Raw genomic sequence first — 17,158 nt, 5'->3', positions numbered from 1 at the left:
AAATGGTAATTAACATGACATAATACACGTAAAAGGGCTACAACATGAAAACCACAGGTACTGTCCTTGGAGTCTAGACTGAGGATTGAACAGGCTCCTGCACACATTCTTGCACAAATGGACAGAGTAGGAAGATAAGAGATGTCACAAGAACCGAGAAGTTATTTTTAAATGAATTTGACTGCATCTCTCAGCAGCAGCTGAAACCTTGGCTACATGCCTTGCAGTCCTGAAACAGGACTGCACAGCATCTGTCAGCTCCAACGTTTTTTCTGCTGGGTTTATATGGTGTTAATATTTCCATCCATTTGGATATTTATGTATAAATTCACAATATATTTAACACAGCTGCATCAGGAACATAGTGTGGTCCTTGTGTGTGTGTGTGTGTGTGTTCACATTTACAGTTCTAAATGTTCTGGTTCTGTCTTCCAGAAACATGCGTCAGAGAGCACGTCTAGCTTTGAACAGAGGCTTCAGGTGATGCTACACAGAATGGGCGTGGCCAAAACTCCACCTGCTGACACAAAGACAAGTCAGGTAGGCAGGGTGTGGGTGTTTGTGAGTTAACACATACACACATCCCACTGGACTATGTTGGTTTGCCATGAGATTAGTTTTTGGGGGTTTTTTTTGTTTTTTCTGTATCATAGGGATGTTACGTATCTTGGGTATTCGATGTCACGATCAGTGATCTTTTCGGCTGAATGACAGCTTGATTTAGATCATATTTAGGTTTGGATTGGTCAAGTGCCCAAGGGGCTTCTTCACACCTTAAAGGATAATTCTGCTTCATTACAAGTTAGGTCTTACTTTCACAGTTTTGCTCATCATTAATATCAGTAATAACACTGTACTCACCAAGCTTATAGCTGGGAACACAGTGACATTGCCAAGAATAAGGCAGAAACAGGAGCAGTCCGATGATCAGACAGATGGGAAAACAAACCAACAGGTTACACAAATTTACTTGGACAAGGAAACAAAGGTAAAATTATTAGCCAAACTGTCTGTGGTAAACATCCATCACAGTTTAGATTAACTTCCTGTTTCAACTTTGACCCACTGTATTTACTGTAGTTGTGTGACCATAGTTTTCTGTGTAATAAGGGATTATCACCGACATCTGAAGTGCGCTCACTTCCAGTTTAGATCATCTGATGATCTGAACTGTTGTTTAGTCTCCATCCTGTCTGATCATCTGTCCGGTAGTGATTTCACCGTGTTCCCAGATCTCAGCAGTTAGTTTGGTTAGTACAGTGGTATCATAAATGACAGGAAGGATGGACAAAACAACGAAGATAAGATCTTAATTGTAACAAACCAGGATTATCCTGTAATCTGCCCTTTGTCCTGTTGTAAATAGTTGTGTATCATTACTTTAAGATCAGTGTGCACAGTATAAATGTACAATTCGTTATCCTTCTCATATAGTGGTAGTCGTCAAGGGATGTAATGTCATATTATCTTCAGATTTTATGTATTTGTGGCAACTTCTTTTAGCAAGAATGATAAGATGAGTCATTACATACATGTAAGTGCAACAGCAAGCACAGCAACACATTACACATGTTCTGCTTGTGAATGCTTGATCAGGTAGTAAATCGCTTTTTTTGCCATTAATCAAATGTTGTGGTAGTTTAATATTGTCCAATGTGTTTGTCGTAGAATAAAGACGAGGAGCTAAGAAAGGCCAACTCTGAAGGTAAGTGTGCCTGTTTTTGTATAATGTATCTCAATCATAACCACATCAATCTTTTTATGTCTTAAGTAGATCATTTCATAACCCTCTCCACATCTGAACTTTCGGTACTTTTTGCTAACACTTTGGATTTGAATATTTTCATGAAACACATTTTGTTTTTCAGTCTTCGGTAATTCACAGTCCAAAATCAAGTTAAAAAGTAAAATAATAAGAAAAATAATAAGCAAAATAAGCAATTCACAAATGTGTGTTTGTGCTCATAAAATCAAGGTAGCTTGAGAAGAATAAAGAAAAGACTCATATGTTGTGACTGGACAGAGTAATGTTGGCATCTTTGAATGCCTTTTGAATAAATTCTCTAATGGTTCACTTATTGCAAAAATAAAATTTCAGAAACAAATCAAGGTTATTCCAGGTGTGCAATGCAAAAACATATTTGAGCACTATTTTGTGTAATATCTATGTACGATTATTAAAGCTTTATGAAACAAAACTATTCATGTAAATGACAAAACTGAGCTGGTTTTAATGTTTTATGATGAATTTGAATAAGTCCTGCTCACTACATTATGTCCAGTCTTCATTTGGTCAGTGTATATGTTTCGTACTGTATCTGCCTGAGATTCGTACTGGACTTTCACACAGCCCTGTGGTCTGTGATCAAACTAAAGATTGCTACAATGGTGGAAGACCCAAAAAAAAGTCATTTTCTCCTTCTTTTTAGCCTGTCTGTCATATCATCACCAAAATTTGTTCAGAGGTCAACCCCTTACAGCTGTGTGACTTAATTAGAGTTGCTTCAGCTGACGCCAGTATTCATATTGTTTTCATTACACGTACAGCTTGGATTAAAACTGTCTCTCAACTGTACTACTGTCTCTGTCCCTCAGGTGCTATCCTGGACAAACCTGAACCACCTCCCACATACATGAAGCCCAGAACCATGTCCACTTCATCAGGTATGGATGTTATCTACCCCCATTTCTACATGAAAATAATAACAGTAGTCCCATGTGCAGAGCCAAACCAGCAGTGAATGTAACGCACAGGTATTGTTTGTGTGTGTGTGTGCATCCAAAGCCTGGTATATTTTGTTCCTCTGTGCCATAGAGCTCCATTTAAAACACATCAGTGAACTACACTGTTGCACTGGGTGACATGTTCCTTCATCACCGCAAACACACACATACTGTAGTTTATTTTGACTCAGTCCCAAACACACCGATTACTAACTGTGTATTAATTCACTGCTGAAAATATTCCCCAACAAATGCACTTTTTCCTCCTATTTGTTAAACACTACAGTGACCAGCTGTTTTAGTAAATTACTGAGCCTTTAAAAATGAGACCATTAATTTGAAAGGTGTTTTTAAAGTAGGAGCCAATGGGCTTGGAGCTGAGAGCCGCAGACAGACTAGAGAAGTCAGACAGTATTGAGAAATGGACTAACGTTGTTGGTTTGGGTCTTTTCATGGGATTTGTTAACAAGTTTAGGGGAAAATCCAGTGATATTCTATTCTATTCAGTCATTGTGGTTCCGATAAGAGCTGTGTGACAGTAGAGCATAAAGGACACACATAAAAAAGAAATACTTTATAACATGTTAATGTGTTTGAAAATGTTTCACAAACAGCATAAACCACAAAAGTTCATAATTCTAAGTTTTCGTGTTTTTTTTTTTAGTCAATGTAACTTACAATACACTGTTGTCCTAGAATTACTAAAAGCAACACAAGTGTGACAAAGGAAGAGAGAATGTCATCATCAGCGAGGCCCCTGGTCTGTGTGTAGCACAGCCTTCCTGGGCCCTGAGACCGGAAACTTCAGGGTTTGCTGTCCCAGAGCAGCTGCTCAGAGTTAGTTCAGTCAACTCTGATTAAGTTGAATCTGAGTTAAGTGCATGTATGGCGAGTAAAAAAAAAAAAAGCCACCATCATCACCATGGCAACAAGTAGATAAAGAGCAGAGCTTCCATTTTAATCCAGTGGAGCCAGAAAGATTAATGTGTGGCAATGCAGCGGCGAAAGAGGTTGAGTTGGACAAAAAAAGTCAGTAAATTGACACTTTTACATGCTAGATTCAGAGAGTAAGTTACCATGGTAACTGACTCAGAGATAAAGTCATCTCAGTTTCTGGAACAGAAAAGCCAGAGTTTCCTTCATCTCGTGCTTAACAAACTCAGAGTTTACACTAAACCCACTTTTCTGAAATAGGCCCCGATCTGTCTGGCCCTTTGACTACAGGAGGGTCTCTGCTGTGACGCCATGGTTTCTTAGTCTACATCTGCCTTAACATCAGTCCAATCTGGATCACTGACAGAGTGTCCACTAATCATTTACTGTCTCTCTCACCCTCTGTTTCCAGCAGACCCCAGGCATCCTATTAGAGCGCTGGACCCCATCCGTCCGGACCCTCCCCTTCACCCAAAGCCCATCCTCTCCGAGCGCCCCATTGGCCCTCTGCCACCCAAACCTGCCATCGCAGCCAAGCCTCCCCTCCCATCCCCGCCTGCTCCTGCAGGGGGAGGAGCCCGTCAGTCCTCTGCTCCTCCGTCCAGCAGCTCAGCAGAAGGAGTCCAGCTCAGAGCACACGCTCATGATGGCAGGCCAGGGGAGAGTACAGCAGAGGTAATACAGTTCTGTCAGAAAACTAGCTATCAATTTTCTTTTCTAATATTTACCTCAAATGTTAGTTTTTAAAGAATAACACCACGGAAAAAAATGTTTCAAAGATCATGAATATGTGAGAATGTAATGTGAAAAAAAACCTTCAACTTTATTTCCAGGCAAAATTAGATTAGATTACATTGAGTTGGACTGTCATTGCACAGAGGGAGTACCAATAAAATAAAATACAGTTTGACATCTAACCGCATAGAACAGAGATGGAGTGTGTGATGATAAATTGGTAATTTTGTTGCATGTACTTTACAACATCTTTCATATATCATGGATACATAAGATACCTTTAGATGTATGAAGGAAAGGGGACTTTTGACGTTGGATAACCCTTAGTCGAACACTTCAAGGGCACTCGTCTGTGGCTCTGGAGGAGCTTTTCATAAGGATGTCATTAGGGTTATATCAGCTTGGGCTTGGAGACCATAAAATGAAATGATTTAATAAATATATCTATGGACATACCAAAAGACACAATCAAGGCACAATCAACAGTCCGCCTCACTTACAGACTTTTCATGCTCTACCTTCATCACTGAGCGTGTGTGTTAATATAGAAGCAACACATAGAGTCTGGAAATGCAACATTAAAACACTGGACCATCGTTCACTTAATAACAACACAGATTAATGACTGTAATCAATTTTGGGGGAAAAAATGACCAGCTCCTTATGATATTTGATAGGATATTTAAAACAATAAATACTTGTGTTTCCTCAAACTTTTTGTCATGAAATGATCAAGTATAATCAAATATACTCAGTTGCCAGTTTATTAGGTGCACCTGTGTTGATTCTAATATTTTTCCACCCCATTTATATCAATGAGGGTAGACTAAATATTGGAAAAACCTCTAACAGACGACACAATGCAGTTCAAAAGAAGCAAAAACTACAGCTGAAGGTAGGATATGTTGCAGGACTGTTGGATTAAACTGCATTCATTTTAGCTACTTGGAGATAACAAATAAATACGTCATTCAATATCACCACAAACTGCGACCTATTTCCACATTGGTACAGTTGTTCTCTGCCTCCATATGCTCATATCAGTCATGACAAATCAGACAAATTGTTTGTGTCACAGCCCACTGAGCACCTTCTGATCTTTATCCCTAGAATGGAGGCCAGGAGGATCCCCAGGGTGCAGCTTCGGGTTCGCCCCCCCGGAAAGAACTGCTTCCTCCAGCCCCATCTCCATGGAGGGGTCCCCGCGCACAGGATCGCTCTGAGAAAGCACAATCAGTGACAGACGGTACGTCTGACTGATCTCAATAAAATCAAATAAATCATCCAAATTAGGTTTGGCTGATACATTATTCAAATGTTACGAGTTTTTATGAGAAATCAGGTGTGGTCCAGTCAGTGTGGTGTGTTCATAGGGGGAAGGTCTGAGAGACACATCTCAGGAGGCAGCTGTTGACTCATTTACCCCCCCCAATGCTAACAGCCCCACTCAGTTAACATCTCGGGGGATTTATCACCTAGATGTAACATGACTGTCATCAAAGTTAAATGTGAGTCACATAGTGAGAGTTTTCAGAGTCACATGAATCGAGGTGTGAAATACTGTGAAACCACTTAGGAGGAGTCAACAATGTAAAAACATATACCATTTAAATGCCAATTTATATGTGATTATTTACAATTATGTTATGATATGATCTGAAAAAATATATAGTATATCATTTCAGGGTTCCTTCTGTCTGTCTGTCTCTCCTTTACTCTCTTCAGTATGTACAGTAGATAGGTTAATTAATAGTGAAAGTGACTTATTGATTTATGATATCAGTACCTACAATATCTGTGTCTGGGTTGTGTGTGGTTTGTGTATGTTTGGACTTGCATACTTTCAGAGAGTCTTCCTAAGCCACGCCAACACATGAAGCCCCTTCCACAACGCAGAGCTGTGTCCGTCCATGAGGATGCTCTGGCCATGACACAAGGTGAGGCTTTGCCTAGTGTTTGATGAAGACATAAAATAACACAGTTCTGCTAAAGCTGAATACCGAAAGCAGTAAGGAAGATAAAAACAATGTAGGAGCAGATTAAAGTAAACCACAATTCTGTGAAAGGATAATGAGGTCATCATACATTACTCTTAATTTCCTACAACATCCATTGTGTGGGCTGATAATGGGCCAACGCTCAGCACCCAACTGGCACAGTGGCAGTGTATATGATGAGGTGGTTTCCACTCTATTTTAATTCAGCACTCAAAACAGCACATGCTGCTAATAACAGCATCGTAAACAATATACACTAAAACAGTGGTTCCCAGCCTTTTTTGCTTGTGACCTTTTAAAAGGAAAAAAGATCTACTTGTGACCCGTCATCACTGGTTTCATATGTCTGAGTTACTAGGTGAACCAAAGAGTGACCTTTTCCCTTATTTTTGGCTGGATCGCAACAGCAGGGCCAGTCCTATAAACGCAAATGTCTGTGATTGAACGAGTGAGTGAGTGAGTGAGTGAGTGAGTGAGTGAGTGAGTGAGTGAGTGAGTGAGTGAGTGAGTGAGTGAGTGAGTGAGTGAGGTTGCACCATTGGTCAGCCAAATGCCACATTACTAAGTGCTGAAGTTTCCCCATTGGTTGTTGCTCTTTCAAAATTTAATTGGTGCAAACAGTTGCTAATACGTCACTGGGGGGGGGGGGGGGGGTATACAGGCAGTTTTTCCCAACTTAGCACCTTTGTCAAAACATTTAGTGACTTTTCAGACCCCTTTAGTGAGTTTTCTTCAAAAAAGCACCTAGCGACAAATCTAGCAACTTGTTGAACAAACCTTAGCTACATTCTGTAGAAGAGAGTCATCAGTATTGTCCCGCGAATGTGAGGTCAGGCTTTCCCTCCACAGGTACACCTCTCTATGCGTCTCATTCAATTGACCACAAAGCAGCTGACACAGATGTGAATGAGCTTCTAATTTTTTCTCTGAGTGATCATTTTACAAGTAATATAGCCAAAATCACAGCACAGCCATTGTCTTTATCTTTTATGTGTGGTGATTTTGTCAGATACTGCCGCCGCAGTTATAAAATCAGGATTTTAGCAGAGCAGAGAAGCAGCTTGGAAATGGCTTGGAAGTGACTGCTGGTTAACATGTAGTCTTAACGGGCCGCGTGTCAGTTACTTTTTCAAGCATGTAAATGAGAACAGCTTTATTGGGAATTTGGCTGTATTATATTACTGTACATGTGAGCACAGACAGTAGGAGAGAAGCAAACAGGTAAAGGGCATTCCAGCCAGATACTAGGTTTTGACCTAGTTTTGTTACTTGACTTACAGATACAGTTATTCAGTAATTCACCAGAGAAAAATGTAAATATCAGAGGAACTTCTTAAAAATATCAATTTGTGGGTTTTTTTTTTTCTGCTTTCCTATCCTGTAAAAGAACAGCTCCTCACATTTATCTTGCAGCCCCTTGGACCCTAATTTTGAGAACCAGTGGCCCAAAATACACATATTTCACATGGCTAGTAATAGCTGAATCCAAATAGAAAAGGCTCTGTGCTGTCTCTGCCCACACTTAAAAGTTGTTAAAAGATCAAATTAAAGTTTACCACAGCATCTTCACCACCTGCTGATGTTTGCTTATTATTATTATTATTATTATTATTATTATTATTAAGAGCTAATTCAACGTGGGGTGCAGGAGAACTCTAAAACAAACTGTTTTCACTTTAATTTTGCTAATAAATATTGATTAATTCAGCTTTAAATCTGAGTGTGTGTCAGGTTTGGTTTTGTAATGTAAGGTTGGCATTTAGAGTTCATTCTCACACAAACCCTGAATGCTAATTTAAGATTGACTCTTGGTCTCCAGTAAGTCTGAACCCCTTCTATCTCTGTCTCCATGTCTCTCAGAGCTGAAAGCAGTGTTGCAGAAGTCGCCCATCCGTTTCCGGGGCAACAGAGGCGACCTGCCCACCTGCACTGAAGATCCATCAAATGGGGTGGAAGCACAGAGGGCTCATGAGAGAGGTGTTTGGCAGTCAAGCTCATAACTTACTTTGTATTTTTCTTACTCTTTGTTTCTTTGTTTTTCTTTTCTTCTGGCAATTTAAAGATACTCTTCCATCTGTCTGTATGTCCTTCATCCACCCAGCCGGTAACGCAGGTAAAGAGACAGCTGCAGAAAAGAAGGAAGCTTTCCAGAGGGAGGAGCTAAAGGCAGAGAAAGGAAGGATGTGCTGTGGAGGAAAAGTAGCTGAAGCCAAGCACCCCCCTCCAGGAGAGGAAGAAGCCTCAGGCTCAGCATGTCCCTCCTCTACAGCTCAGGCTCAACAAGCAGCATCAGCACCCCAACACTTCAGTCCAGCTGCAGCCCTCGATAAAGCTCTGTCCACCCTGGAGAGGTATCCAGCACTAACCCAAAAGCCTCCTGTAACCCCCACATTCCAGAAAAAGAGCCCCTCCACAGCCCCAGCATTGGCCCAAACTCTAGAAAAACTGGTGGTGTCCCCACCACTCCAAGACAAGACCCCCAGCACAATCCCAGCTGCATCTGAATCCCTGGAAAACCCCCGAGTGAGTGCTCTGTCCCACAAGATGAAGAGCCCTGGCACAGTGCCAGCCAGAGTGGATCTAAGAAACAGCACACAGGAGAGAGGAGAGGCGGTCTCTAAACAGCACACAATGAAGGCAGAGCCAGCAGACCAAAGAACTGAGCCCCCTCTGTCCGAATAACACACACAGACTGACTTACCCGAAGAGAAGAGACACACCTGGGAGAGAGAGGAGGCAGGGGGTCTGTGACATCACTGAGATCAGGAACTGGAAGGATACACAAGGTCTGAGAGTAGCCTTAATGTTGTACCCTCCTGTGGAAAACAGCTGCTGTGTCCAATGTCAGGGGTGTTCTCTTTGAAAGTCTGATAAATAAATATTATTCAGTACACACGGTTGGTGCCTATTTTTACTGCTAGTTTACAGCTAACATCTTTACAGCTGACAGACTGCACAAACGGTCCAGTGGTCCGATAACGTGCCCAGAACAACAGAAGTTTTGAATGTTCCAACACAACTGAATCTCAATCTTCAACTTCTGAGCATCATTTGTTTGAGGGCAACTTTCTGAAAATAAACAACTACATTTTTTTTTTTTGCCTACATGAGTTGATTAGGAGTACGCAAGCATGGCACGTGGTTTGGTTTGTGTGAGGCTTCCAGATGCCTACAACTTTGACAGCTGGGTTGTTTTTGCAGTCCCAGCTACTTACCCCAAACAGCAAATACACAGATGTTAGCTGTAGCCAGTTAGCAACATACAAACCAACCTTGCATCTTCAGAGTGTGTCTGTGTGTGTTGACAACTCATCCTCTGACAGATGTCAATAAGACACTTCATTCTGTCATTTTGCTCCAGACTCAGTATTTTCTCATCTCCATACAAAGGATGAAGTGGCGTCATAAAGCTGCAGGATAAGCAGGGATTTTTCACTTGTGTTGGAACATTTAACTTGTCTAACTCTCAGCCTCAATTCGCACCAGCTAGGGCGAATCTGCATCCACTTGCATCTTTGCATTGAGTAATATGCAACCTTGCCACCTCTAAAACTCACTCTGCGATCAGTCTGAACACACCTTTAAGACACAGTGTGAGCTGAGTCCTTCCAGGGAGGCTGAGTCTTGAATGGGACACAGCCAGCATCAGCTAAATGAGTGAATTGATAAGCATCAGCTGGGGGGATGTGAAATCTTTGCTGTATGGTCTCCACAAAAGGACGGCACATTTAAGAACACGTTTATGTGTGTAGTTCATCAACATGTTGGGTTTCAACGCACCATGTCAAATACACATTTATATCTCCTGCTTACATAAATGTGATCATTACAATTTCATAGGGGGTTTTCAAGGTCCATGATGTAGTTTATGTAGTTTCTCTTTGCCTACTTTTTTTTTTTCAAAACCAGAAGACAACCAGGTTTCGGGGAAAAAAGGCTTCTTCAACTACATTGACATAATTTATGTGGCTCACATTTATGGATTAATCTACATTAAGACACATTAAGATCATTGCTCCAGTTCATTTTTAATTGGGGAATTTTGGTAAATGTTTAAATGGTAATGAGTCAAAAATTGATTTCATTATGTTTTAATTATCATTTTTAATTCCCTCTTGGTGCTCTGCTTATTTTCTGTCATTAGCCTGATCTTCAGATTGAATTGGCATTTTCTTACCCAGTCAAACACTTTGTTAGCTGTTTGGAAGGAAGGATTTTCTGGCCCAAACCAATCAATGTGACAACCATCCACTCAGAGACAGAGGCTGAGCTAGCGTCAGTAGATATTTGTTAGGTTGTATAATGTCAATCAAGGTAATCTGTTTTGCTAAATGAACAAGTCAATCACGTTCATTTCACCAATTACTATTTCTACTGAGGTCCTGCAGCTTACGTCACAGTCTCTAACAGCAGCCATACTAGCAGGCAGAAAATAAGCTTTCTGTCCGGCTAGCATAAAGATGCATTACTGACTGCTGAGGTATCTAGTTTCAAATGAGATCAAATAAATTCCACTATGCCAGATTGCACTATTACACACACTGTGTAAACTGCATGAATGGAAGTACAGTACCAAACCCACAGTTAATTTTTTTTTCATTTCCTTTAAATAAACATCGGAGAGATTTATCTGCCAGTAAAAGTGCCGTGCTCAGGGAGATAACGTAAAGTTACTACATAAGAAGGTCCATCATTGGTTTAAAGTTGAAAGCCCACAGAGTTCACAAGGCTTTGTCATGACAATTTCTATACAGTGAGATTGTAGTTAAGCTTTATCATACTTAAACTAGTCTTACAAGTAAATATAATATATATATATAATCCATTTAGAACAGTAGCTTTCATTGCCAACATTGGTCGCCATATTTGTTTGGATTTTGTCTCTGGAACAGCTACATTTTCCCAGCTGAAGTTGTGCTCACAAAGGCTTTGACTGGCTCAGTTGATTTTCCAGCTGGGATAAATTTAATCAGAAGCACAACACCACATCTTTGAAATTAAAAGTAACATTTCCAAAGTGGGTGCCCACGAGGCGAAGATTAAGATTAAGATTATACATAAGACATATGGTTTTGTTTTAATTAGATGTTTATAGATGTTTTTGTTAATAATACCTCCCAATTTTTCTCACAAATGCCGCTCTTACTACAGGGTGGCTCCCAGCATCTTGTAAAAAACATTTACAATTCAAGAAATTAGCTCAATTATCTGGTTCTTTTCTGGTTCTTTTTATTTTTATACACTGAAAATTATTTCAACCGCATTTCTTTTTTACACTATTTATTACAGGTCCCATTATGCCATCCACATGGAAAAATGTTCCAATTTTCAGTCTAAGAGTGTTGCTTTTGCCTTGTTAAGATGTTTTCACATTAAGCCTTTTAGAATCTTCAGAGTAACACATGGGACACTAAAGCTCTGCATGTTTCTGCATATTTCTATGAAATCACATCAGAATATGACATTTAGTCAATGTCACATATTTAATTCAGGTTCAGTCATTCCATTAGACAACCGATCAACCACAACATTAAAACCGGTAACTGGTTTTAACGTTGTGGCTGCTGTGTGTATATAATCATTATGTCCATCATATCACATGAGGACAAGATAAAATCCTAATGAAAGACCAATATACAGTATACACAGATATTGTGTGAGATAACAGTATGATCAGATATTGTGTGAGGTAACAAGAGTGTATTCAGTCTATCAAACTCTCAGGGTGGTTGTGAAGAGTGGTTTGTGTTTTGTGAGAGCAGACCTCAGTCCAGCTCCCTGTGTTGTCAGTGACCCGAGCCTCCGTCTCATCCAGGGTTAGAGTTTATTTTCTACCGTCATATTTATCTTTGCCTTGCACGCACAGAATATGTAAAAAACTACATAAAGTAAACAAAAACAAAGTTATGAACAGAGTCTAAATCCATACCTATACTTGTTAATAATTATTAAAAAGTTGATTGAGTTGTGTCATAAATGTGTACTCTCGTTTTTATGTTGGCTCTGTGGTTTAATGTCTTCTGTCTCTATTGAGGAGCTTTGTAAAGTCTCAGAAAATAATCGTTATATAAAGCTTGGAGACTCCAAATGGATGAGGAAAAAAAAAAACTGGGAATGTGAAGTTTGATATCATTTAATGTAAGATCCAGTATTTTTGGGGCTTGACCCATACTAGAGACTAGAACTTAGGATATCTCTTCTGTCACTTCGATTATAACAATTTTTTTATGTGCCAAATTTATGGAGGAGCAATACTAACCTGCTGGCATGCCACTTTAAAGACATTTTTATTATATCTTTAAAGGGGCAATATTTAAGTATTTTGGTTTAAAACATTTAAAAAAAGAAATAAGATTATCAACAGAATGTGAAGAAATACCAGTCTTAACGTCATGTCAAAGATGTCTATGTATTGTGCTGCAGAGATATCCCCTGAAGTTAGCATGCTAACCAGCTAGCCCCAGCCCATCCTGTCTCATAATACCACTTTGTACCTCAAGAGGCAACAGTGAGTCACTGTAGCGGCGAGTCTGCCATGAATCCAACATGAAAGGATAAAGAAGTAGTAACTGCAAGTAGGCTTCAAAGCTGTATTGCAGCTATCATCTCAGTGACATTCCTCCCCTCTTTCTTCAAGCTCAGCTCTTGATGCTGTTGCTCCAGCTGCTCCACCTCTCCCCCACCCTCGCGTTCCTCCCCCTCTACTCTTGCCAACACTACATCTTCTCTGTCTCACTGACTGGGCAGACTGGGAGCGACATTGCAAGGTAAACCTGTGTGGAAAACATTATTCCCCAGTCCACGCAGGTCAACATGTCAACAACTGCCCTATGCTGAGGTTAGATCTATTCAAGCTAACGTTAGGTCAATGTGAGGGTTGAAACTTGGTTGTGATTGGCCAGTGAGCCCAGTCCCAGAACACTCACGTGTCACATGTATGCCCGATGGCCAGTCCGACTATGGCACAGGGGAATGGGGGGACCAAAGAGGGCATTTAATTGTTTCTTACAATAGGGGTGGACACCCAAACTTTCTAATAATATGCTGCCCCCTATTGTTTGGACTATGAATTCCACAGTTGGCCATTTCTTACATATTGGCCCTTAAAATTTTCATCATATGGATCCAACGCTTTTTATATGCACAAAGCAGTCTATTCACTTGACTAGTTTTACCTGAAAGCCTTGGGTGATTTAGGGATTCACTTTCCACTTCCAGTTTTTCTACAGCATATTTGCACAAGCTACAGTAAGCAAAGGTTGTGGTTCCCTTACATTTTCTGAAAAATTCTCAAGCATTACTACCAGCTTCTGTAATGTACCACTGAAATGTAATTTGCTTGCCATGCTGATAAGTGACATAAGCCTTCTGAATCTGAAACTTCACAGCACCCATATGTCTGTTCATTATCTCCTGTTAGTGGAAAATAGACAGAAGTTAGCGGTGATCCTTAATTACTAATGATTACCTTATTATTACCTACCCATTTTGTGCCCACCCAAGTAAAGTAATCATTCATCCTACAAAGCTAACAAGTAGTTACTGAGTTTTTGTCGGGTATTCACAATTAGTCCCTTGCTATCAAACCAGAGACAGCAGGATTCTCCAAAAATATTTTAATCATCATATTCAGAGCACGGGTTATTCATCCATATGTCATTTACAATTACACTAGATGCTAACTTGTAGCCAATTGATGCTACTGTATTACATATGTATTTTATGATCCCTCGAGAACATTAAAATGCGTACCATGGAGAGCTGCTATGAGTGATATGAACATTACTATACATCATTAACAATCTTTGTTTACAATTATCAGGTCATTCGAAATTTGTTCCTCAATTGTTCTTTGGTATCTAATCAGTATTTTATGTATGTTATTATTCATGATGAATAACAATACAGAGAAAGTAAAACTTACCAAATGTTTACAATGACTATGCTGGGTGGAAACAAGTCCTCAACAATCTAGTTTCTCAAACAAGACTGCATAATTTTACAGTAAAAAAGGAAGAATTTGAAAGCTGCTGATGCAGTGCATATATGTGTGCGTATATGATGTGTATATATTACATATGTACTGTATAAAATGTCAGCAGAACGCATGAAATGAGGTTGTGGAAACCTAATATTTTAGAGCAGAAAACTGATTTAGGCTGAAAATCCTCTGTGTTAAGGCTGTAAGTATAGAACAGATTAAAGAAGTCTGCAGTAATCTTAATTGAATTACAGTATCTCTTTGTTTTTGGAGCTCTGCCTCAGGCCATGACAGTTAGGGAGAGGTTATAATAATACTTATCATAATGTGTTATAATAAGTAGGTCTTGGATAAGACGTATTCTGTTTAGAAATGTGCGAAGGAGTGAGATTTTTACTGTTCCACAACACAAAATTACCACGTTGAAATGGTGTTTGGGGGGTTCCTGGGTTTGTTGATTAATATCACTGACTCAACCCAGGGAAGGTGCTGAGGTTAGTGGCTTTATGCTTTATTCTGAATCCCTATGAAATCATGTTTGCTCTGCTTGGACTGGTGTCTAGGAATGGCATTGTCACTCACTCAGTCAGTTTGTCAACAGCAATTGTAACTCGGTGATTTTCTGGAGCTTCCAGCTGCATGTGGCAATCTTCGTCAGTGGATGGAGTTTGCTAAGTTGTCATGGAAATAGTTCAGTTGTCATTACAAGTCCTAGGTATGGGACTTCATTACCATGGTAACAGTTAGTCACATAGTGGTTCCATAAAGAAGTGGGTTACATGAGGACAATTGAACTGACTCCATGACAGCAGAGCAAAGTCTATCTGCTGATGAAGACACTAAGATGTGAGTGAAAGCTCAGCGGCTCTGGCTCAGGGGGTACAGGGGTCGTCCACTAACCAGAAGGTCGGAGGTCACATACCCAGCTCCTCCAGTATGCATTTCAAAGTGTCCTTGGGCAAGATACTGGACCCCATATAGCCCCCGATTTATCATTGGTGTGTTTGTAGAAAGCGCAGTATGCATAGAAAAGAGTGCCGTGTGAATGACTGTGTGAATGGGTGAATGTGGGAGTAGTGTAAAGCGATTGCAGTGGTTGATAAGACTAGAAAAGCGCTATATAAGTGCAGTCCATTTACCATGAATTCATGCTGCTCAGAAGATGTACCCCTTTCATTTTGAAGACTCCATGAAGTTTCCTCTAGTGCTACCCTTGGGCAAATATGGTCAACTTTGAAAAAAAAAAAAAATCAATCTAAAGCAGAGTTTTCACAAAATTTGTATTCACATTTGCTGACCACAGCCATGTCCCCCAGCAGATAAACCACTGTGATTTTAATGACCCTGTTATCTTTCCTCAACAAACTACATATTCATCCCCACTATTAATGAGTTCCTGAGTACAGCGAAACTGTTACTATGTTATTTATTTATTTAGGTCCAATAGTTTCATATCATGAACACGTCTGGATTACCGGCTGCCAAAGGGCCCAACAATTTAAGAGCTGCATCAGTTTTCATTAATTTCATCAGTTTCAGTTTTAAGTTTTCATTTCATCAGTAGGAGTCCAGATGAGGGGCACGGATGAGGGAGCTTTAGTGAAAGGGCAGAGGCAATCTGATGGTATGCAGACTGAGACTGTGCGGAGAGGGGGAGTTAGTGTAGGAAGTCAGGATGGGCCAGATGCTGCAAGGTGAAGAGGAGCCGTGTGGGAAAATCCAAGGGAGGCACAGAAAATGCTCATGGGTGCTGCACTGAGGTTAGCAGTTGTAAATTCTCATATCTGTCTTCACATTCTTTCTTTGTATGTTTTGCCAGCATCCCAGTACAAGCCTGTAGTTGTTTTTCATTTTTCCTGTTTTGAAAAAGCTTGTTTTCATTAGTGTTGGTCACAGAATATTCCACAACTGCTCAGTTCCCCCACATAATGATTTCCTATGTTTTATTCTTAATTATGCTCCATTTCTTCCATCATATTTCCCACTGGGATCATTAAAGTTCCATTTCTTCGTTTGCTGTCAAAGAGCAGTCAGGCAACTCCCAGCTGGTGGATCCGAACTGGGCTGATGTGCTGTGGAGGGGAACTGTTAAATACAGTAGGATGATAATGAAAGACAAAACCGCTGCAGTTGTGGGATACACAGTCTCGCCTGTATATATGGTTTGGGTCAAGTTTTATTCATTTTGACATTTGAGAGCAGTAAAAACACCCTAAATTATATTATTTTAGCCTCGAAATTTCATTACTTTCCTAAAGTTATAGGGAATAAAAACATTTTTTATTTTATTCTATTTTATTGTTTTTCATGTAGCTGTTACACATTTTTGTACATGGAGGGATCCATATTTATTCATAGGGATTAAGGGTATAAATAAAGGTAAATGGTGGTGTTTGGGAATCTTGAAACATTTTGAAACTATAGATTGGCATTTCCGAGTATTATTGTCATTGGGACAGGGCAGACAGAGTTCACGGTGGACCTTGACACTGTCACGAGAACTGCCTGTCCCCCCACCATATTGCTACATTTGCCCACCTGGGCGAGCTCCTGTAGCCCTTTAAGGTGTTGTGACAGAATTTTGAAACAGTGGAAGAGTACAACGGTGCATAGGCATCATTATATATGGTATATATTAGTACATAAGGTCACGAGGTGCCTCAACACTTTTGCAGCATCTAGGCCTGCGAAAACATACAAAGTAACAAAATAAACCCGTCAATTTCCAGGCCCCCAAGAGGGGGTTTTGTCTGTGTGTGCCCGTGTGTGTGTGTGCGTGCGTGCTTGT

General features: G+C 40.1%; 1 protein-coding gene across 1 annotated transcript in view; it reads left to right on the top strand.

Annotated features, from left to right (window-relative positions):
* carmil2 (capping protein regulator and myosin 1 linker 2) overlaps positions 1–12,343 on the top strand; it is a 63,295-nt gene extending 50,952 nt beyond the window's left edge. The window contains exons 35-42 of the mRNA XM_040132137.1: positions 436–540; positions 1,669–1,705; positions 2,596–2,664; positions 4,070–4,332; positions 5,503–5,638; positions 6,240–6,329; positions 8,250–8,366; positions 8,491–12,343. Coding sequence (XP_039988071.1) covers positions 436–540; positions 1,669–1,705; positions 2,596–2,664; positions 4,070–4,332; positions 5,503–5,638; positions 6,240–6,329; positions 8,250–8,366; positions 8,491–9,071 — 1,398 coding nt within the window. The 3' untranslated portion in view covers positions 9,072–12,343. The remainder of the gene's footprint in view (positions 1–435; positions 541–1,668; positions 1,706–2,595; positions 2,665–4,069; positions 4,333–5,502; positions 5,639–6,239; positions 6,330–8,249; positions 8,367–8,490) is intronic.
* Positions 12,344–17,158: the final 4,815 nt, after the last annotated feature.

This window comes from Xiphias gladius, chromosome 8 (assembly GCF_016859285.1).
Source record: "Xiphias gladius isolate SHS-SW01 ecotype Sanya breed wild chromosome 8, ASM1685928v1, whole genome shotgun sequence".
In the NCBI taxonomy this organism is placed as follows: Eukaryota; Metazoa; Chordata; class Actinopteri; order Istiophoriformes; family Xiphiidae; genus Xiphias; species Xiphias gladius.
Note: the sequence above shows the minus strand (reverse complement) of the source record. Positions and strands in the feature narration are given on the sequence as shown.